General features: G+C 36.5%; 1 protein-coding gene across 7 annotated transcripts in view; it reads right to left on the reverse strand.

The window, feature by feature from the left end:
• VPS50 (VPS50 subunit of EARP/GARPII complex) overlaps nucleotides 1-20,779 on the reverse strand; it is a 122,954-nt gene that overhangs the window by 7,320 nt on the left and 94,855 nt on the right. For 2 of the 7 annotated variants that reach the window (XM_036328167.1, XM_036328168.1), the window contains 6 exons: nucleotides 18,176-18,297; nucleotides 13,211-13,291; nucleotides 5,106-5,254; nucleotides 3,995-4,091; nucleotides 2,798-2,956; nucleotides 139-260 (listed from right to left, as the gene is read on the reverse strand). In XM_036328167.1, coding sequence (XP_036184060.1) covers nucleotides 139-260; nucleotides 2,798-2,956; nucleotides 3,995-4,091; nucleotides 5,106-5,254; nucleotides 13,211-13,291; nucleotides 18,176-18,297 — 730 coding nt within the window. Of the gene's footprint in view, nucleotides 1-138; nucleotides 261-2,797; nucleotides 2,957-3,994; nucleotides 4,092-5,105; nucleotides 5,255-13,210; nucleotides 13,292-18,175; nucleotides 18,298-20,779 lie in introns of those variants that run through there. The other 5 variants (XM_036328169.1, XM_036328171.1, XR_004970900.1 and 2 more) reach the window with 3 other exon arrangements.

Consider the following 20,779-nt stretch of genomic DNA (forward strand, 5'->3'; position numbering starts at 1 on the left):
AAACCTAAATTATTATGGGATTATCTGCTATTTATCACTATCTCTACCTATCTCTCCATCCATTAGTGTTAATTATAACGTTATATATACATCGATTTATCATTGAGGAATCAGATAATGCTTTCATGAAAAACTTACCCTTCCACAATAGTTCTGTTAGCCAGTCGTATACAATGTTCCCAAAGTATATTAGACACGGGCAAGGGTATCCGAACTCTCTTAGAAACCTCATTTAACCTCCTGTTAAACTGTTCAAATTCCTAAGAAGACAAAAATCCCAGTTGCATGTGAATGTAATTATAATGCTGCATTGTTTTCCCATCTCAGTGGCAAAAAAGATTTAGGAGGATTCGGAATCAAACCAAGTAAAACCAAGAGATAATGCCTAATTTATTCAATTTGTTACACTTAGAAAAAAACCTTAATAGTGTTTAAATTATGTTGTAATACAGAGTATGTATATTACATTTTATCTCAAAGGAAATAAGTGTCATCAACTGATTAAACAATGCTAACCATGTTCAAATGTTCTCACATCTCAATTTTTTCTATGACTGTCAGTATGGATAAAAAGAGTTTGATAATCTATGTTTTTAAAATCCTTTAAAAGGCCCAGTTTTTAAAAAAATGTTTTAAGAAGCTTTAAATTCAGAGTGAACTATTTGTAATTTGTGGCTATCTATATTCCTTAGAAAACAATCTGATAAATTATTCTCCTTCTTAGATATTTTTTAAAGTAAATAATTATATAGCAAATGATTTGAAAGTCATGTAATAGCTGCAACTTTTTAGTAAGACGGACAAAATAAAACAAAATATTTTCAGTTATAAAAAACTGAACATTTTTGTTACTTATTAGTAACTTTTATAATACCACTCTACTAAAAATAAAAATATGTGTAACCAATTTAGACAATTCCAGCTACATGAAAGCAGCAAATGGTTCACCCTTTAATAAATGTATTTCTGGTTTCTTTGGACTATTATTGCCTAAATATGTTCATTTACAAAAGTAAATGCTGTTGACCCTTCCTTGACAATATATTTCAAATAAATTTAAGAAGGCTTAAAATGGCATTTTCTGCAATAGAGAAGTTACACAATGCTTAACAAGTCAAGATGGACATGTGTTCAAATTTTCTAATGACACACAGGGAGAAAAAATCTAATGTGATCATCAACAGTCAAGCTACCACATCATTACTATTACGTTATTCTTTGCTACTTCCTAAATCACAATTTTTTGAGGATTCATTTTGACAGTTAACTGCTTTTAATTATTTATGAAAAAAGTGCATCTTTAACCTACTAAGCTTACTTTTGAAAATAAGAGTTAAATAAGTAATTGCTCTTCAATTTTTCATTTCATGAATCTAGTAGAGCAGTAGTATTTGCTATTGTATTTAATGCTTCTTTACAGTAAACTATGCTTTGAATTTCAAGAGTTTTCATTAATACTTTAAAGTTAAAATTATATGCTTACTGTATAAATGTCATTCTATTCATTGCTAAATTCATGTGCAAGAGTGCTGTTGATAAATAAATAGTAGAGCCATTTCTTTTACTGAGGATTCTTTTGAAACAACAATGCAGAGTGCTTTTTACCTCTAACAGTTTAGACTTGGAAAAATAATAGAACAAAATGTATCATAAAAGTTTATGAAAACTTTTAAGCTGATAAAAACTGGGTTCAGGTTAATAATGTGAATAGCACTGGTTCTTTCTTACATATAGTACTGATGCCCCAGCCCTGGGGAAGGCACCATACCCTGCTGGGCACTGGAGCACTAGAGGCAGTCCACTGCTATCTCTGCTTTGATCATTGGCTTTGCTGACTGGTTCTCAATGTCCCAGGCTATTATTTATTGCCTTGGAAGCAGATAAAAATGTTTGTGTAAGTAAATGAGATAAAAGTCAGGAGCTTAAGGACCAATTTTCTTTTCACAGATAAACAGGAAAAACAAAATTTTTCTGAAAGCTCGTTTTCGTTTTCCAGGATGCTCTTTTCTCACCTCAGACATCCACATGGCTCATGTTCTCACTTCCTTCAGGTGCCTCAATTCTCACCATTATTGGAGTCCTCTAACCACAAGTAAATGGTATTCCTCCCCACCCACTCCCTCCCCCTCTCTATCCCTCTTCTGCTGGCCATTTATTTTTTCACAGGACTGTTCCTCACCTGATACATCATATTTTAATTTATCGCTTTTCTACCGTCCCTCACTGGCATGTAAATTCCTTAATTCACAACTACATTGCCAGCACCTAGAGCAGTGCTTGCCACATGCCAGGTGATCTATCAATATCTCATGATGCATAATTTTTTTTAAAAAACAACTACAATTCTTTCCAGAAAACTTATAAACATAAATCATTAAATGCAAAGGTATTTGCAAGACACATTGCAAAGGTAATGTGATTTCTGTAAAACACAACTTAGAATAATCAGGTGTATGGTCTCTTGCTAATATACAAACAACTGTAGAAATATGTTTTTGTCTCCACAGCCATGGCTATTGAGGTTACATAACATGAGAATCAGCCAAGTCATGCCAATCAAACTCTAAGTCCAGTGGAAAATTAGTGAGCAAAACAAAAGATCTACAAAGTATTCTTGGGTCTAAAAGAATACAAAATTCAGAAAATAAGCCTAATCTAATTCAGGGACTTTAATATCATGATGCTAGAAATGTGGTAATGCTGTAACTATAACTCACTACTTTAGAGCAATTGCAATTATAAGAACAGTTCTCTTAGCAGAACCATCTTTAACAAAGACGTTTCCCAGAGTACTTGCCTTTAACAGTGCATCTACATATATGTTGTGCTGTGACATAATTTCCTTTACATCCCATTTCACGTTAGCCATCAAGAGCAGCATCTGTTCATAATCAATGGCTTTACCAGCTACGATCCAGTAAATTGGTTTGCGTAGTTCACTGGCAGTTGAGACTGTCTGAAATAAATTGCACAGAAATGAAAACAAATGTTTTTGAAAGTATCAAATGTACAAAGGACATTTTGCCCCTATTTCTAGGACACATCATATCTGAAAATAAGTCATTAATCATTTGGAGATTTATATTATGAAAATAATTTAATTCCAGGGCAAAGGTCTCACTCAAAACATAATTTTGAGACATTAAGTAAACTTAAGGCTATAGACAGTAGTTTCTAAAAGAACTACAGATTTTCTTGGAGATAGCAAATACTTCTCAAGTTCTTTCACTTCTTTCCATCTCGGCTCCCACTCTCCCCACCTCACAATTCCATCTGACTGCATTTCTGTAACTGCCCTCCAGCCGGTCGGTCTCCATGCCTCTAGGCTTGTCATCTAACGTCCATTCTTCACATTGCCTCCCAAGTACACTTTCTAAAACACACCTCTGACCATGCCACTCACCGGGGTCAAATCCTCCCGTAGTTTCCGAGTACCCTTGGAATAAAGTCCCACTTCTGGCTGAGAGCCCTGTACCTCGTGTGGCTCCTGCTTATCACTGCGCCATCTTTCTCGTCACAAGCCCGCTTCCCTGCCCTGGCAGCTGGAGTGTCTCAGCTGCTCACATGCATCATGCTCTCCCTCCCCTGCTGCCCTTGGTTAAGCCATCCCTTAATTTGGAATATACTCCCCACTCGCCTAGCTGGTCAGGTTTAAACATCACTTCCTCCAAACAGCCTTTCCAGACAACCTGCTTCCAATCACACCCCTTTCCTCCCGCAGTCAAGGTTAAGTACCTTGCCGCTGATTCTTTTCATCTTTTATATTTTAAATAACTGGCTTTCTCTCTCACTGGACTAAAAGTTATATGCATTGCCCAATAAGGATTTAATACAGCGATTCAGGGGTGAATAAATAAATATTTGAATCCAGCTTTCCTGGGATTTGGAGAATGATCACTAGTAAAAAAGGAAACCAAACCAAACCCCTAACTAACGTGTGACAGTCCTCTCTGGCTCCCAATTGAAATGACACATGAGACAGCCCATCTCTGACCTGAGAATAAAATTGCTGAAGGAAGGGCTTTTTGACTGCAGGCATCACAGCATCCAGATGCGGCTGAAGGAACTCAAATTGTTCAGCCAAGAACACCCTAAAGGGAACAAATAACCCGCCTTGTGAACACAGCACAGGAGTGAGAGCCTGCCAGTGTTTTTGTAAAAAGTAGTCTTCAAGATCTCTAAGCAAAACTTTAACAATTAAAATTATTTTCCACTTTAGTGAACTACCTCTTGACATGCTCATTTACATTCTATATAAAAATGAAAGCTCAACTTATCACTGAATGTGAATTGAGGTGGAAGAACGGTGACTTCAAGGGAGCTGATTTGGACACAAAGGTGTAGTTATGCTGCTTTGCATGTTAAGATATGAGCACAGATAACACAAAACATTGGAGAAAGATTTGAAAGGATTTCGTTTAAAGATCCCATTTAATTACCTACAACAGACCCCTGAATTCACAGATTTAACATCTGACACTTATCAGAAGTTACCCAACATTCATAACATGTAACAAACGAACTCGACTGAGACACACATGTGAGCTTCAGGTCCGGAGGCTGGGGTGTAGGAGCCGGAGGCACCAGGCTGGAAGACAGCTGGCAGCCTTACCATTTTTCTCTATTTTTTGTTATGTACACAAAAATCCTTAAGTTAGAATTGACTACATTTCATGGGAGAAGTTATATGCTTCAGTTGTGTTAAAACCTGGGGGATTTATAAAGGTCAGGATGCACTCTTGCTGATGTCAAGAGTCGACTACATTTAACACTGAACTGACAATGTAACTGGTTTCTCCAGAACCATGATTCAATAGGAAATAGAAAGTACACAAGAACATTTTTTAAAGTTTTACTTAAAGCAAGGATCATGTTGCTAAAGATTGAAACTTAAAAGATTTCCCTCCTCCCATTTATGTAATCGAAAACCAAACATGCAGTTTTAAAAATCCATTGGTAATCTATTTTAGGGTATACTTCTCAGAAATACACATTGATATTTTGAAGTGGAAGATATATACAGCTAGAAGTCTAATTATACAAGGCTTACTTTAATAACCTTTCTTAAGTATTCAATGGCAAAGTAACTGTTTTTAACAACTTACAAGGATTCTGTGGCTACCACTCTTTCAGCCAACCCATATAATGTATCCCCGGAGGCCAAAACCACTAGGTGACTTAGGTGTGGGCTTGGGACCTTCTCCTTTCGTTCTTCTGCTGCTGTGAGTGTGGCAGTAGGATCAGCTGCAACTTCCTGAAAATACAGCACATACATACGCAATCTGAAACAACAAATCTAATAGCAATAAACCATGTGATTTTACCAAACTGGAACTATAATTCAAACACTCTTGGGCATGCATTAATTACATTTAGTTCTTGCTCTCCATTCCCCGCGCCCCGCCCCCCCTCTTTTTATATTTTCTAACTGCTGGAACATTCCTTTTTAACACTAAGTGAAAATGATCCAACTCTATATGCTATAATCTGTGCATGAACTACAGTTGGCCAACACAAGGAATCTTCATGAATCAAGAGATGTTTCAGAGAGACAACAGTGAGAGATGACCTTCAAGAACTTACAAATGAGGGAAAAGAACTAAGCTAAGTATCAAAATTATGGTGTGAGTCACCATTTCACACCCTAGTCTAACCAAGGTAACTTTGAAATAATCTCAAGAAAGCAGGACTAGAATGTAGTTATAAACTGAAACAGAACCAATTGTCTGGGACAGATTATTGATGAGAAGGAAGATGATTACTGGGAAGAAAAGGAAGGGATGCCCCCAAAACAGGGAGTGTTGAGCTTTAAAGATCCTCAAAGAAAAAATTAGACATACAAAAACATCTGAAGTGCAAATGTAAATCTAGATTACTTTTTAAAGCAATTACATAGTCGCAAATTGCCGACATTTTCCTTATGAATAAAAGGGACATCAAATGCATAGGACTCTGGGAGTATAACTTAAGTATATAAATTTAGCAAAATGAAAATGAAACATTATAAAACCCTTCAAATTAGAAAATGGTTTAATTCTTCATTAGTTCTTTTTTATATCCTATCTTCTTCTAAAGATAATGTCTCTCTTCATCTCTAATTACTGAATTAGCATTTAAAAGTTATTTGGGAACAACTGTGCTTTCTCTAGAGAGAATCAGGATAAGGAAACTATGCAAGTTAATCAATGTTGCAGTTCCATTATTTATTTCCTTCTACTTAAAAGGAAAACAAGCACCCCACTCCTAAAATAAAACACAACCCACAAAATCACATACTGTTTGGTACCAACTGGTTGCTTGTGTTATTTAGTGTAATTCTGGTGGATGCTTCCTCATCATCTTCCAGACCGTCCAAGTGCAGAACCCTGGAGTCATTCATGACCCTCTTCCTCCTCGCCTCCATCACCACTAAACAAACACCTATCTTGTTTGTTTCTTCCTCATGTCACTACTTCATCAGGACCAAGGCCACAGCATTCTTAACTGAACTATTCTAAATGCCCCTCATAGACACCTCTTCCACTAGCTTATTCTGTTTCTACTCCACTTTCCACAGGTTTAACTGGCTGTCTTTTCTATAATACAGAAGTGATATTTCTAAAATGCAGACATGATCATACCACTCCCTTGCTTAAAAGTCCTCATTCCGTACAGGCGAAAGCCTAATCTTGTGCCATGATATTATGCCTTTACAAATGACACCAGCTACCTGGCCAGCCTCATTTCCAGGTAATCTTCTCCGTCCTTCAGGTCTAGCCACACTGGCCTACTTGCTAGATACCTGGCCTATAGACCCTCCTGTTGAACCAGCGCTCCCCCCTCACCCCCATCCCCTATCTGCCTAGCTCTCTCCTCCGCAGTTTTTAACTCTGAGCTCGTATTCACCTCCTTCCTATAACGTTCTCAGTCTCCCAAGAATTAGTGCTCTAGCTGGTTTGGCTCAGTGGATAGAGCATCGGCCTGGGACCAAAGGGTCCTAGGTTTGATTTGGGTCAAGGACACGTACCTCAGTTGCAGGCTCCTCCCCAGCTCTGGCCCTGGTCAGGACGAGTACAGGAGGCAACCAATCTATGTGTTTCTCTCACATCGATGTTTCTCTCTGTCTTTCCCTCTCTCTTCCACTTTCTCTAAAAATCAATGGAAAAATATCCTCTGGTGAGGATTAAAAAAAAAAAAGAATTAGTATTTTACCTGTATCAATGTTATCGCCACATACACATTTGTCTGTATGTGCCATAAATTACACTACATCAGTTACCCCTGCCTCACTGTGAGTTCTCAGAGGATAGGGACAGATTTCATCTTTGTCGCTCAAGACCTTGGCATGACTCCTGGCATTAGCAGGCCCTCATTCGTTTAATTAACAGAGATGATGATAACAGTGAGGACGATAAGAGTCTTCATTTCCTCTCCTTTTGTTCTCTTTCAAGCCCATTCCAATCAGGCTTTTGTCTGCCACCTTCAAAGAAATAGTTATCATGGTTCCCAGTGGCCTCTTTGTGGCCAAATCCAACAGTCTGTGCTGAATATCCCTGTCCTTTAACCCACTGCAGCATTTTACATGGCCGATCTTAAAAAACTTTCTTCCCTTAGTCTCCAGGTCACCACACCCTCCTGGTCTTTCTCCTCCACCACGGGGCACTCTGAAGACTCCTTTGCTAGTCTGTCCTCCTCTCTCTGACCTTCAAATAACAAAGAGCTTCACAGTTCAGTTCTTAGACTTCTCTCACTTACATTCTACTCCCCAGTTAATTTCATCCAGTCCCACAGTTCTAATGCCATCCACATACCAATAGCCCAAAATGTGCATACTAGTGCTGACCTCACTCTCACCTTTAGTACATTTAACATATGAACGTGAACTCTTGGTGTCCTCCTCAATTATGTCCCTTCTAAAAGTCTTATCCATTTCCAATAATGGCACCTCCATTCTCCAGAAGTTAGATGTCATCCTTGGCTCCTCTCAGTATCATACACCACTTATACATCAACAAATCTTGATGGGTCCAGATTCTAAGGTCTCACTACTTCCTCCACTACCTCTTTGGTACAAGTTACCTCATCTCTCTCTTTTACTGTTACACACTGAAGCCAAGGTAATTTTCTTTTAAATAATTGATATGATGTCAATTCTGCTTAAAGCGCTTCAATGGCTTCCTGCCTTCCTTAAAGTAAAATCCAAAGGCTCTACATAATCTAGGCTCTGGCTACCTCTCTGGTTTCATCTACCATGGACTCTCTTGCTTTCTTCATTCCCATTATACCGGCCTCTTTGCTATTCCTGAAATATGCCAATTATGGTCCTACCTCAGGTTTTGTTATTCCCTCAACTAAAACATTCTTCCCCAAAACATCCTCTCCCTACTAGAAAATAAGCTGCACATGGGTAGGCAGTTTCGTCTGGTGTCCCCCTCCCCACCAAAATTATACCCTTAACTCCCAGAACAGTGACTTTCATCATGTTCAATAAATAGGCACTAAATTAATGTTTGCTGAATAAATGAATTTTCATCCAGGTAGCTCACTTCCCTATTTCTTCAGGGATCTATTTCAATGTTATCTTCTCAAAGGGGCCTCCTCTGTTTATCTAAATAAAATCACATGATTTTTCTCCTCTTTCTACCCTTTCCTAGTTCTTCGTAAGTCTCAACACAATCTGACATTAAATGAGATATTCATCTATTCTTATTTGCCTCCTTCACTAGAGGGGACCATCAGTCTTCCACAAAGTACCCAGGAAATCAATATGAACAACAAATGAACAAACAAACTCACAGACACCAGTATGGTGGTTACCAGAGGCAAAAGGTGGTAGAGGGGTAGAAAAGAGTACAAGGGGTCAAATATATGGTATTGGAAGGAGATTTTACTTTGGGTGAAGACACAATGCAATATACAGATGATGTATCATGAAATTGTCCAAAAAATAAAGAATAAAATGTGAAAGAAAAACAATAATAAATATAGCTATCCAACTATTGTGCATCCCCTGAGTCTTGTCCACTCATCAAAGAGCTCTTTGCCTTCTATTTTCAACACCTCCTATAGCACTCTATTTTTTCTTAGTTCAGAGTTGTGAACATTCACCTCAGAGCAAGTCAAAGAATGATAAGGAGACCTAAAACCTTGAAACAAGAAAAACTAATAAAGAAATTGGGGGAAGAGAAAATTCACCTGGCCCATATGACTAGGCTAGTCAAAGTGGCCCCAATGGGGTAAAAATAGTAATAACAGAAGATAACCCCAGCAAGATAGGTTTGGCTGCATCATACCAAAGTACATGGTGTCAAGCAGAAGTGTAAGGCAGGAAGGGCTGCTGGGGGTTGTTATGAGTTCCCAATGAAGGACAAATTCAGTCAAAAGCTGACAGCTACTCTGTATGTATGCATATTCTATAAGTTAAATGAGCACAGATAAGCTTTCTTTTGTGATTGTATGAGCGGAAATCTGGAGTATTATGCTCTACAAGTACAACAAAGTCTCCTTCTAAGCATCGAACATACACTCTTTTAAATTATTTTGTAATTAAACTAACAAAAACTGATGTGAACTTTCTGCCAATATGCAGCAGTTCAAACTCAAAATAGCTCCAGGGTAACCATGAATACCACACATTTATAACAGCAGAGTAACCTCTGAATTTCATTCTTTCAGGATCAGATATCGCCATTTATACAACATATTTATGAAGTTAAAAGGTACTTTGAGTTTAGATACTACCTGGTTAACCTAGGATAGAAGAGGGAGATGGAACTAGAAGGTGATGGAAGGCAAAGAAAGGATATAATCTGAAGCCTGAGGGAAATGAAATTTGTATTTGGGTGCCACAGGAGAGATCAAAAACACTTACCAAACTACCTCCTGACCTCCCTCCAATTCTAATGTGTTGACTTCTCCCTTTACTCACACAGCTCTTTCACATAAAACATTCTTGTAGAGATAATTGGAATTGTTCCCTCCAGTTCAAAAGGTTTCCATTAGGATGCCTTCCATTGCTCCCAGTTAACACTGGTATTTTAGGCATAAAAATGATGGTAATTATCTGCTTAAAGGCTAAAGTTCTATGTTTACATTTAGGGAAATAGTGCTTTAAGAGAGCAAGAGAATCACAAAAATGTCAAGCTGACATAAATAATGGTATAGTAAACGGATCAGTGTTTCAGTTATACCAATAAAATAAGGAAAGGATATAAAACCTATTGAAGACACTGAGAAATAAAACCTTAATCAATCTTTATTCTCACAGTGAAAGTCATATTTTTTTAGCCTTTCCTGCCACCAATTATTACTACTAGGACAATTCATATTTATGAACTTTTCTGGATGAATTTAAAATACATTTTTATTATCAAAGACTTAAAAGTTGGCCAAAGGTCTTAAGCAAACAATTTAGCATCACCAAGTGGACAAGGGGAAATTCACATTTCTGGTGCCATTATCACCTATACCAGCTCCCTTTCCTACCTTTCCCTTATCAGACCCATTTTCTTAGACTTTTACTTGATGTGTTAAGCAAATTTTCTTAGTTTACATTGAATTTATATGATAAATGATTTCAGGTGGCATCTTTAATACCATAAGGGTTCCACTTGCTTTTTACAGCCAAGCAAAACTTAAAGATAAATATGGAGAAAATAAAATTACTAAAAAAGTGCTTATTAAAATTTTGACTAACGGAAAATATAAGGAAAAATACTGCTTCAACTTAGTGGTTCCATATTGACTAGGTTATATTTTAATAACAAACCAATATATTGACTAACAAGAAATCAATTAATGTTCTCTACCAATTTAGATGCAACTTAATGAAGTGAAGAAAAATAATACACCAGCTTGTGAAAACCTGAGATCAAGGTCTAGTAAATGACAGATATATTTTCTAAAATAATAGACCAACGCTTATCAGTATGAGAAATAATTTAACATGTAAAACACTAGAAACTAATGGAATATTTAAGAAAAGTGTCTAATATATTGCTGTAGAGCAATGATTTTCTATCGGTGTGCCACAAGAATTTTTAAGACACACAATACCTGGCTATTTAGTCAGGGGCACTGATCTCCTTTCCCTTAGAATGTCAAATAGATAGATGACAACAGCAACACAATAGCCGTCCAATGAGAATGAATCAAAGCTATACCTAAATTTTTGTCAGATCGGCAAGAAATATGTTTTTTTTGGTGTGCTGCAGAATTTCAGTAATGATTTTATGTGTGCCATGAGATGAAAAAGGTTGCAATTGCTGTTGTAGCGGCTTATCCTCCAAAGGAGTAAGGACCATGGAGAGGCCCAGTCAAAGAGCAGCTCGCCTTACAAACTGGAATCACTGTACAGTCTTGTGATTCAAGGTGCTGTCTTTAAGAGATGGGAAGAATAAGGACGTAAAGAAAAGGTATCTTTAAGAGACAAGATGACAAAGGGAAAAACAGGCATATTTATTTATTGGGAAGAGAGGTGTAGTTGGTTTTTAAAAACACATTTCTAAATCTGACTCCCAGCTCAGGAGAAAATTTATCCAATGAACATAGACAGATTCTACGGATACACTGTTATCAGCAGATGGGTGGCAGCTGGTCTCAAAGAAACCCTAATGTGGTCCCATTGTTTACATGGCCATGCTATTTCGTTATACACTGGATGGTGAAATTAGAAGCATTAAATCCATGCCTTAAGGTTCAAAGTTGGAACTGTGCTTTGACCATCAGAAGTTAGTCACTAGTGGAGATGACAGAAAAACATCAGAGTGAATGACTCTAATGGTAAATTACAGCCCATCAATCTTGAGGCACTTAGGAAGAAACAAGACTGACTTGAGAGAGAGAGAGAGAGAGAGAGAGAGAGAGATGGCTGGGGTGCTTTGACTCTGAAAATGAAGAACAGGATTAAATGGATAAGGCCAAGAAAACAAGCCAGGAGACACAAAACTCACAAATTCGGAGTTTATTCATTTACTTTACAAACATTTACTGAAGAAATGCTATGTGCCAAAGTGCTATGAAAAATATACATATATTTTCCATATGTACATATTTACAAATATGCGCAAGGCAAAAAGATATCCAAATGGTAAGGAAGATGGTGAAACGGATACAGGTTATTTCCTGCGCTCACCTGAGATAATGGTACATGCCTCTCACTTTACTCATCTCTCTGCTCAAAGATCACCACCCTGTCACCCTGCTTCATTTTCTTCTTAGCACTTACAAGTACCTGACACTATATTATGTATTTGTTTATCTGTCTCTCTGCCCCAATAAAATATAAGTTCCAAGAAGACAGGAATTACCTCTTTTGCACAAACTGATGAATTCCCAGCACTAAAAAAATGCCTGGCATATAATAATTATTTCAATAAGTATTCCTTAAAAGACCGAATGATTACATTGTTTTATAAAAACATCATAACAGAAGTATGCACATAATACAGAGCATATAAGAAAAGTGGGAAATGATTGCTTGTTTAGGTGGATGAAGGAACAAAGTAAAATTCGGGCAACCCTGAGGTTAATAATGTAAGTGCAGAGAAACATAGCGAACAGCAAAAATCTCTGGCTACAGTAACCAACCATAAGCAAAAGATGTTCTTCTTTTAGATGCTTATGCTAGCTTAAACACTACAGAGCATCAGCCCTGTGTGGTGATCTAACCTATCTTCTTAAAACATGCATTTCATCGTGTTACATAGGCAAGAACCCAGACTTCCCACTGTGAGCCAATTAACGCACACTTGAATCTCAAGGCCATTTAGAAAGCGGTCCTGAATACTGCAACACCACTCTCGGCAGATACCAGTGCCCATCACAAAGACCTGCCAAACTCTGGTCTTGCTCCCACCTCAGAGTCCTTGCTCAGACTCTGAACCTTAATCTGAATGCCCTTCTTCTTTTTCCCACGCAGCCCATGCCTGTTCATCAAAGTCTAGCACAGGTCCCACTTCCTCCTTCAGTCATCCTGACATGACATATGCACATACACCTTTCCTCTCTTTGAACTTGTAGTGGAAGTATAGCCAATGTCATTTTCGTCTATGTGTACAAGTTTTCACTCTCCAGTCAGATGATAGGAACTCTCCACTTGACTTCCTCTGAGTACTCAATATAAGTCTTGGGCACTCATTATACACATAGACATACATTTATATGCAGTGGATTAGATAGCTAATTTCTATTTTCTATAATCCCAAAGAATTGAGTCCAAATGATCACTTACCATATCAATGAGGCTCTCTTGTATTCTGTTTAAAGTTGTTCTTAGTCTACTACTACTAAGGCCTAGTCCTGTTGATTCCAACTGGAAAAGAAGAGGAAAAGTATGTTAAATAGGTGTGGAGATAATCTCGCAAATGTCATAACTTCAAATTAACCAAAGTGAAGCATCTGATGAGTTTTCACTCAGATACTCAGCCTTTACCAGCAGTTCTCAACCTGTGGGTTGCGACCCCTTTGGCGGTCGAACGACCCTTTCACAGGGGTCGCCTAAAACCATCCTGCATATCAGACATTTACATTACGATTCATAACAGTAGCAACATTACAGTTATGAAGTAGCAACGAAAATAATTTTATGGTTGGGTCACAACATGAGGAACTGTATTTAAAGGGCCAGAAGGTTGAGAACCACTGCTTTAGAGGGTTTCCAAACTCCATTTAAAAATTCCAAAACATCAAGCAAAGAACTCAGACCTTAGCCCTTACGAATAAGAAACTGTTTATACATGTGCATTTATTTACAGGACACAATAGCATCTATCAATCTAATGAATTTATCAGGATAGAGTTTACCAGAACTTATTTCCAAAAAGTTACTATTTTTAGTTAAAAATCTTTATATTTTAAACACTTAAAGACAGTACACTGTGCTGTATTTCTGAAGAAGCATGCTAGTGTAGTGTTGCTAATTTATTTTTAACACAACTTAGAAACAGCCTAAATCTTCATTCAAACATTAATGAAATTTTCGTTATGCTCAGTAAACATTTCACAGTATAGAATTCTCTTCACTACAACAAAGCTAAAAGCATTTATAAAAATCTTCACACAAGAACATAAATGAGAAGTGAGACTTGACTGTTAAGAAGTGAAAAGTTGGCTCTTTGAGTGTTGATTTGGTTGAATATAAATTTAATTTAAAGGTGATCATAGACACATATAGATACATGGAAAAATGTTAAGATATTCTATATGAGACAATAAACTTAAAGTGTTATTAATAGTAATCTATAAAATACATTGTCTCAGTAATTGATTCATAAAAATTATATATGTGTGTGTGTGTATTGCCCTAGCTGGTTTGGCTCAGTGGATAGAGCATCGACCTGTGCACCACAGGGTCCTAGGTTCGATTATGGTCAAGGGCACGTACCTTGGTTGCAGGCTTCTCCCTGGCCTGGGCCCTGGTCAGGGTTCATATAGGAGGCAACCAATAGATGTGTTTCTCTCACATTGATGTTTCTCTCTGTCTTTCCCTCTCTCTTACACTCTTCCTAAAATCAATGGAAAAGTATCCTCGAGTGAGGATTAACCAAAAAACAATTAAAAAAAAAATATATGTGTGTGTGTGTGTGTATAAGTACACAAGCATACACACACATTATTGTTCCTCACATCTTCCTGAGATACAAGAATGAGAAATTACTTACACAAGATATGTGAGAAAGCTTCTAGCCAAAATAGTTGTGTAATGGCATGGTGTAGTAAAACATGAACTAATTTTATATGGTAACTTTACAATACTTGATTTTTGCTAGGTATAACTTTAATTCATTTTCTTCTTTTTTCATTAGGTATTATATATAGTTAAATTCATCCATTGTTAGTAAAATTTGGTAATTGTATCCAGCTTTGTAACCAGCACAATCAAGATAGAGAAGAGTTCCCTCACCTTTAAAAATGTGCTCAAACCTTTTGCACTTCATCGCCTCCCTTATCCTCTTACCCTTACTTAACCCCTGATCTGCTTTCTGTCTTTGTAGTTTTGCCTTTTCTGAAATTCCATATAAATGGAATCATACAGCATTTAGTCTTATGTTTAGCATGCTTTTGCGATTCATCCATGTTGCAAGACTATTAGTATTTGTTGCTCTTTTACTGCTTAACAGTATTCTATAATATGGACACAGCACAATCTGTTTACTTATTCACCAGTCAATGAATATTTGGGTGCCAGTTTGGACTACTTGAATAATACCACTATGAATATTCATGTCTTGCCTTTGTGTAGACATACACTTTCGGTTCCTTTCATTTCTGGTTAATATGATATATTTTTAACTATACAAGGTACTGCCATACTGTTTTCCAAAGTGGCTGTACCATTTTATATTTTCACAAGCAATGTATACAAATTCCAGATGCTCTATGTGATGGACGAAATGTCTGTTGTTCCCTTCCACTCCCAATTCAAATATTCAAGCTCTAACCCCCAATGCAATGCTACTTGGAGATGGGGCCTTTGGGAGATAATTAGGTTCAGGTGAGGTGATGAGAGTGGGGCTCCCATGCTGGGATTAGTACCATCATGAGAAGAGACACCAAAGAGCTTGGTCTCTTTCCACAGGAACACAGAGAAAAGGCCATATGAGGATACAGCTAGGGGGCAGTTAACTTTCTGTCTACCTATTTGATTAAGTACTGTGTGGTGTGAAAATTGTCAGCTATCATTAAGTTTTTTCATTTTCTCTTTGAAATATTTTTATTAATTGATTTGAGAGAGAGAGAGAAAGAGAGAGAGAGAGAGAGAGAGAGAGAGAGAGATTTTTGTGGTTCCACTTATTAACCCTTAGATCATTATGAGTCCCTCTATCTGTGGTAATAAATTTTGTTTTCAAATTTATTTTATCTGATCATTACTGTCTACATGGCATATCCTTACAATTCACATGCTTTAACCTAGGTGTGTTTTTTGTTAGAAAGTATAGGCTTTGTTTTTAATCCATTCTGACCATCTCTGCCTTTTGAGTGTTTAGTCCATTAACACTTAATGTGAATATTGGTTGTAGATACTATTATATGTAGATGTAAACACATACACCACACACCTCTTTTTACTTTTTTGATTCCTCCTTTCCTGCCTTTTCTGATTATATAATTTTTTAAGTCATACTTTAATTTTCCTGTTGGCAAAACAGTTAAAGTACTTTGTACTATTTTTCATTGTTGTCCTATGGATTATAATATACATTCTTAACATTTCACAGACCATTTACTGCTTACAATGCACTGCTTTACATAATATATGTAAACCTTGCCTTCTTATAAGTCAATATCCCTTAATACTCTATTATAGTTGTTATATGTAATACCTTTATTATGAACTCCAGAAAACAATGTTAGAATTTCAGTTTAAACTATACAGTTTATAAAGAAGTTAAATGGAAAAATAAAAAATATTTTTTAAAATATATTTTATTGATTTTACAGAGAGGAAGGGAGAGGGATAGAAACATCGATGAGAGAGAAACATCGATCAGCTGCCTCCTGCACACCCCCTACTGAGGATGTGCTGGCAACCAAGGTACATGCCCTTGACTGGAATCGAACCCGGGACCCTTCAGTCCGCAGGTTGACGCTCTATCCACTGAGCCAAACTGGTTAGGGCTAAAAAGTATTTTTTTATATTTCCCCAAGTAGTTTCCATTACCAATGCTCTTCATTCTTTTCTGAGGACCCATGTTTTCATATTGTATCATTTTCCTTCGACCTGAAAAACTTCCTTCATCATTTCTAGTATTACATGTCTAGAAAGTCACATCTAAAAGCATTTCGTTCCCCAAAGTTTCCAAAGGACCCCATTTTAATGCATCTGATAGATAAAGGATCTAGAACTTTTCTATCTGATATGACAATCACTAGCCACGTGTGGCTATCTATAATAATAAAAGCGTAATATGCTAATTAGACCTGATGACCTTCCAGACAAAGTCGCGGCTGTGAGGGCCGAGCCCCTTGCATGAATTTCGTGCATTGGGCCTCTAGTTTACATATAAAGATAAAGTAGGGAAAATTAAAAACAACTTAAATTTTAGCTCCTCAGTCACACTAATCACATTTCAGGTACTCAATAGCCACATGTGGTTGGTGGCTACCATATTAGGCAGTGCAAATACAGAACATTCCATTAGGGCAACATTTCTCTTGGCCAGCACTACTGGCCAGCACAGCCCAGGTGACAGAGGGAGGCTCATCAAAAAGACAGAATGATTCTGACAATTAGCTAAAATTCTAGAATATCTTTTTTTCTTTAATATTTATATACTGAGTTTCCAAAATCACAGTGAGGAAATAGTACATATTTTATAGTAACATAAATTCTTCATCAACACTTTGTCTCTGATTATATTAGAATTCCTTCTAAGGAACATTTTGGAGAATTAAGATCACAGGAAATTCAGATGCCATATTAAAAGATTATATCATTTATATATTTATAATCACAGCAAAGATATGAACATTTATATGATGAATGTAGTTATTCATTAAAATTCACATTTTAAAAAGGTACAAAATAAAGTCTATTAAAAATATCATGATATGTTTATAGAACCAAGCAGTATGCTTTTGCACAGAAAACTATCAAACATCTAGGTGAACCACATAATAATTCCCAAACATCAGGTCGATTACCTGCCAAACACTGTGTTGTTCTCCATAGGAATAGAAAAAGACAAACTCAATAAGAGCTTTGAAAACACAAACTGGAGGAGCAGAAACAGTTCTGTGGCAGGCAGATGGTTTAGTTCAAAAATTTTCAATTATTTTAATAAATATTTTCCATTATCTTCTGAATGTAGTAGTGTCTGCTAAGGCTGTTAGCCAATATTTAAAACATCTCATTTACTATGTGGTAATTATGCACTGGGCCAGATCTGAACCAGGCAACCTGCACATTTTTCATTGCCAAAATATGTCGAGGTTAGAAACAGATGCTGTATTTTTTCTGCCAAAGATCTGAATAACATACAATATGTTTATCATATCAAAGCTTAAAATTAACATATAAATAAGGCAATTAGGCAGGCAGAAAGCTGATATCAATAATTTTGTTGGGTTTTTGATGAATAATTTTCAAAATAATGCTATTTGTGTATTTTATACAGAGGGCATGAACTGAACTTTACATTTGAAAAATAAATAGATATTTAAAACAATCAGACTTTCCCCTCAAAGGTTGACTTACTGAATCATTCCGACCAAAGAAGGTATATACTGCATATAAGTAATAATCGAATAGCTGAGACATGAAATGGATGACATCAAAGGCAATTGGCTTGAGAATGTTCATCATCTGCATATATTTACCTGAAAAGAAAAAGTAGAACAAAATTAAAATTGGTTATTTGTAATTATAAAGTGACAAAATTATTTGCTAAAATATTTTTTAAAATAAAATATTATATTCCACAGTAACCACATTTCAATTATTCAACAGTCATTTGTGGCTAGTGGCTACTATATTGGGCAGCAAGATACAAAACAGTCATATCATCTTGGAAAGTGCTATTGGACAGCACTGATATAAATAATACCTACAAAGATGTTTTACATCATCATTTTTACGGTCTGTCAAATATTCATGGGAATCCTATACTGTTTACAAATCACACTGTGCAAACACACAACACAGTTCCTCATTTCTTAGAGATTCCACTTGAAATAATTGCTTCAAAAATGTTTAGGTATAATAAAACAGAAGAAAATGAATTTGAGAAAAAGTGGTGTTTTTTGTTTTTGTTTTTTTAATAAGTGTATACACAACAGGAAAAGTAAAAAGGCAAGAAGGAAAAGGGAACATGGAAGGCACTTCCCATTCCCCTAAATCGTAGGCCTGTGAAATCTTATGTCAGAGGCCAGGAACACTACATCACTCAAGAGCTGGGTACTCTCAAAATGCCAAGAACATATATTCCTCACTCCTTCCTTTGGGAGATGCCAGGATTCCATTCTCCTTCCTCTAAAAACCCAAATGTATGCATTTATAAACTTGTTAATGTATTTGAAGGGTGCATGGGAGAGGGGCTGAATCAAATAACAAATAATAAAAGTCCCTAACTGTTTCTTTTTTATGGAAAATAATAGGGAAAGAAGCATATCTATTAAGAATGTTGTTCTACAGAAGATGTTACAACAGGCCATTTGCTTCCTTTCCAAATGAGTAAATAATTCAAGTGCTGGCTCCACTTTATGTCACTGCGGTAAATTTAACTGGTGCTATTGAAGATGCCATGACTCAAGAGAAAACACATCAATGGCAACAGAAAAGAACGACAAATTCACTCTAATAGAAATGTCTACTATCAAAACCATGTCTTTATTACCAAGAACTCAGTACATTTGTCTTAATTTACATGAGATGATAAATAGTCAGATGGTCAGAAAGAGAAACACAGACCACACACACATCGAAAAGTAAAAACCATTCAACTTAGATTTCATTCTTCCTCCTACTTGTAAGTCTTTTGTTTCAGAATCATCTTTGCAATTATGCCACAGACATTCTTTTATTAATCACAATTGAAAAATATTTGAAGTATATGCTCCTATGGATCACTATACAGATATTTCATTGACTACAATCATGCAGTTTATTAAACTGTAACTATTTACACATAAAATAATAAGACACTGTGAAGAAAAATAAAAGGAAAAGTGTTATATTACATGACTTTAACCTGTAAAAGCAAAAGAGAGATGAATAGGTAGAATGAAGAAGAATGCCCATATCTGGGTTGAGACATATTCAGAATACAAAGCTTCTTTCCATTCCTAATAATAAGATTAAGCATTGTCAATATAATTAATCTTAAGGAAGAATATAAAAAGTTATTAATAGGTAGAACATTTAAATGTGCATTCAGAAGGAAAGAAACTAGATGTTCCCCATTACTCTGAAAAAAACAAATTTAAAAAACTATATTCATTCATTCATTCATTCAATTAATTCATATAACCAGCACTTTTGAAGGCTTACTATGTACTCTGGCCTTGTGTTAAGACCTAAGGAATTACAGAGTCCCTGCTCTCACACCTTAAATACATGGATGGCAGCCACCAATAAGCAAATGACCAGTGTATTAAAATGTATGAGAGTGAGGACTCTGTCTTTCCAGTTCAAGAGAGCAGAGTAGTGTTTGGAGGCCTGCGGAAGCTTATGTACCTCCTCACTACTGAATTTAAAGAGAACTTCACCATGAATTAAGCCTATGTCTATGAAGAGATGAGAGTGAGGAGGTAAAGGCGGGTAGGTATGATTATCAGAAAATGAGAAATCTCAAAAAGTTTTTAGACCAGGGGTTGGCAAACCTTTCCTTTAGAGACCACAGAGGAGAAAGGTTAGGCTCTGTGGTAACTACTCTGCTCTGCTGCTCTCTTTTCAACTGTCCCACTCTAACTTCCTGGCACAAAAGCAGCTATAGGCAAAATGCAACAAGGGAGCAGGGTGCATTCCAATAAAACTGTATTTATAAAAACAGGCAGCCAGACGATTTGGCCTGTAGGTTCTAGTTTCCCAACTGCTACACTTGATGACAGATAGTAAGTGGGGGCAGATTGATGGAAAAAACGCAAAGACATTAGTAAAACATAAGAGGACCAAAAAGGGAGATATTAGCTAGGATGGTCACTGCTTGGAACAGCAGGTACAGCAAGGAGAGAGAAATGGGGCTGAAAAATGATAGGTTAACTGAAGGTCCACATAAGGGACAAACTTACCTCTCATCCCCCTTTTCTGGACAATTACAATTAGAAGAAAGATAAACAGAAAGAGACCAAAAAAGTGCCTCCA

This window comes from Myotis myotis, unplaced genomic scaffold, assembly GCF_014108235.1.
Source record: "Myotis myotis isolate mMyoMyo1 unplaced genomic scaffold, mMyoMyo1.p scaffold_m19_p_11, whole genome shotgun sequence".
NCBI classification, from domain to species: Eukaryota; Metazoa; Chordata; class Mammalia; order Chiroptera; family Vespertilionidae; genus Myotis; species Myotis myotis.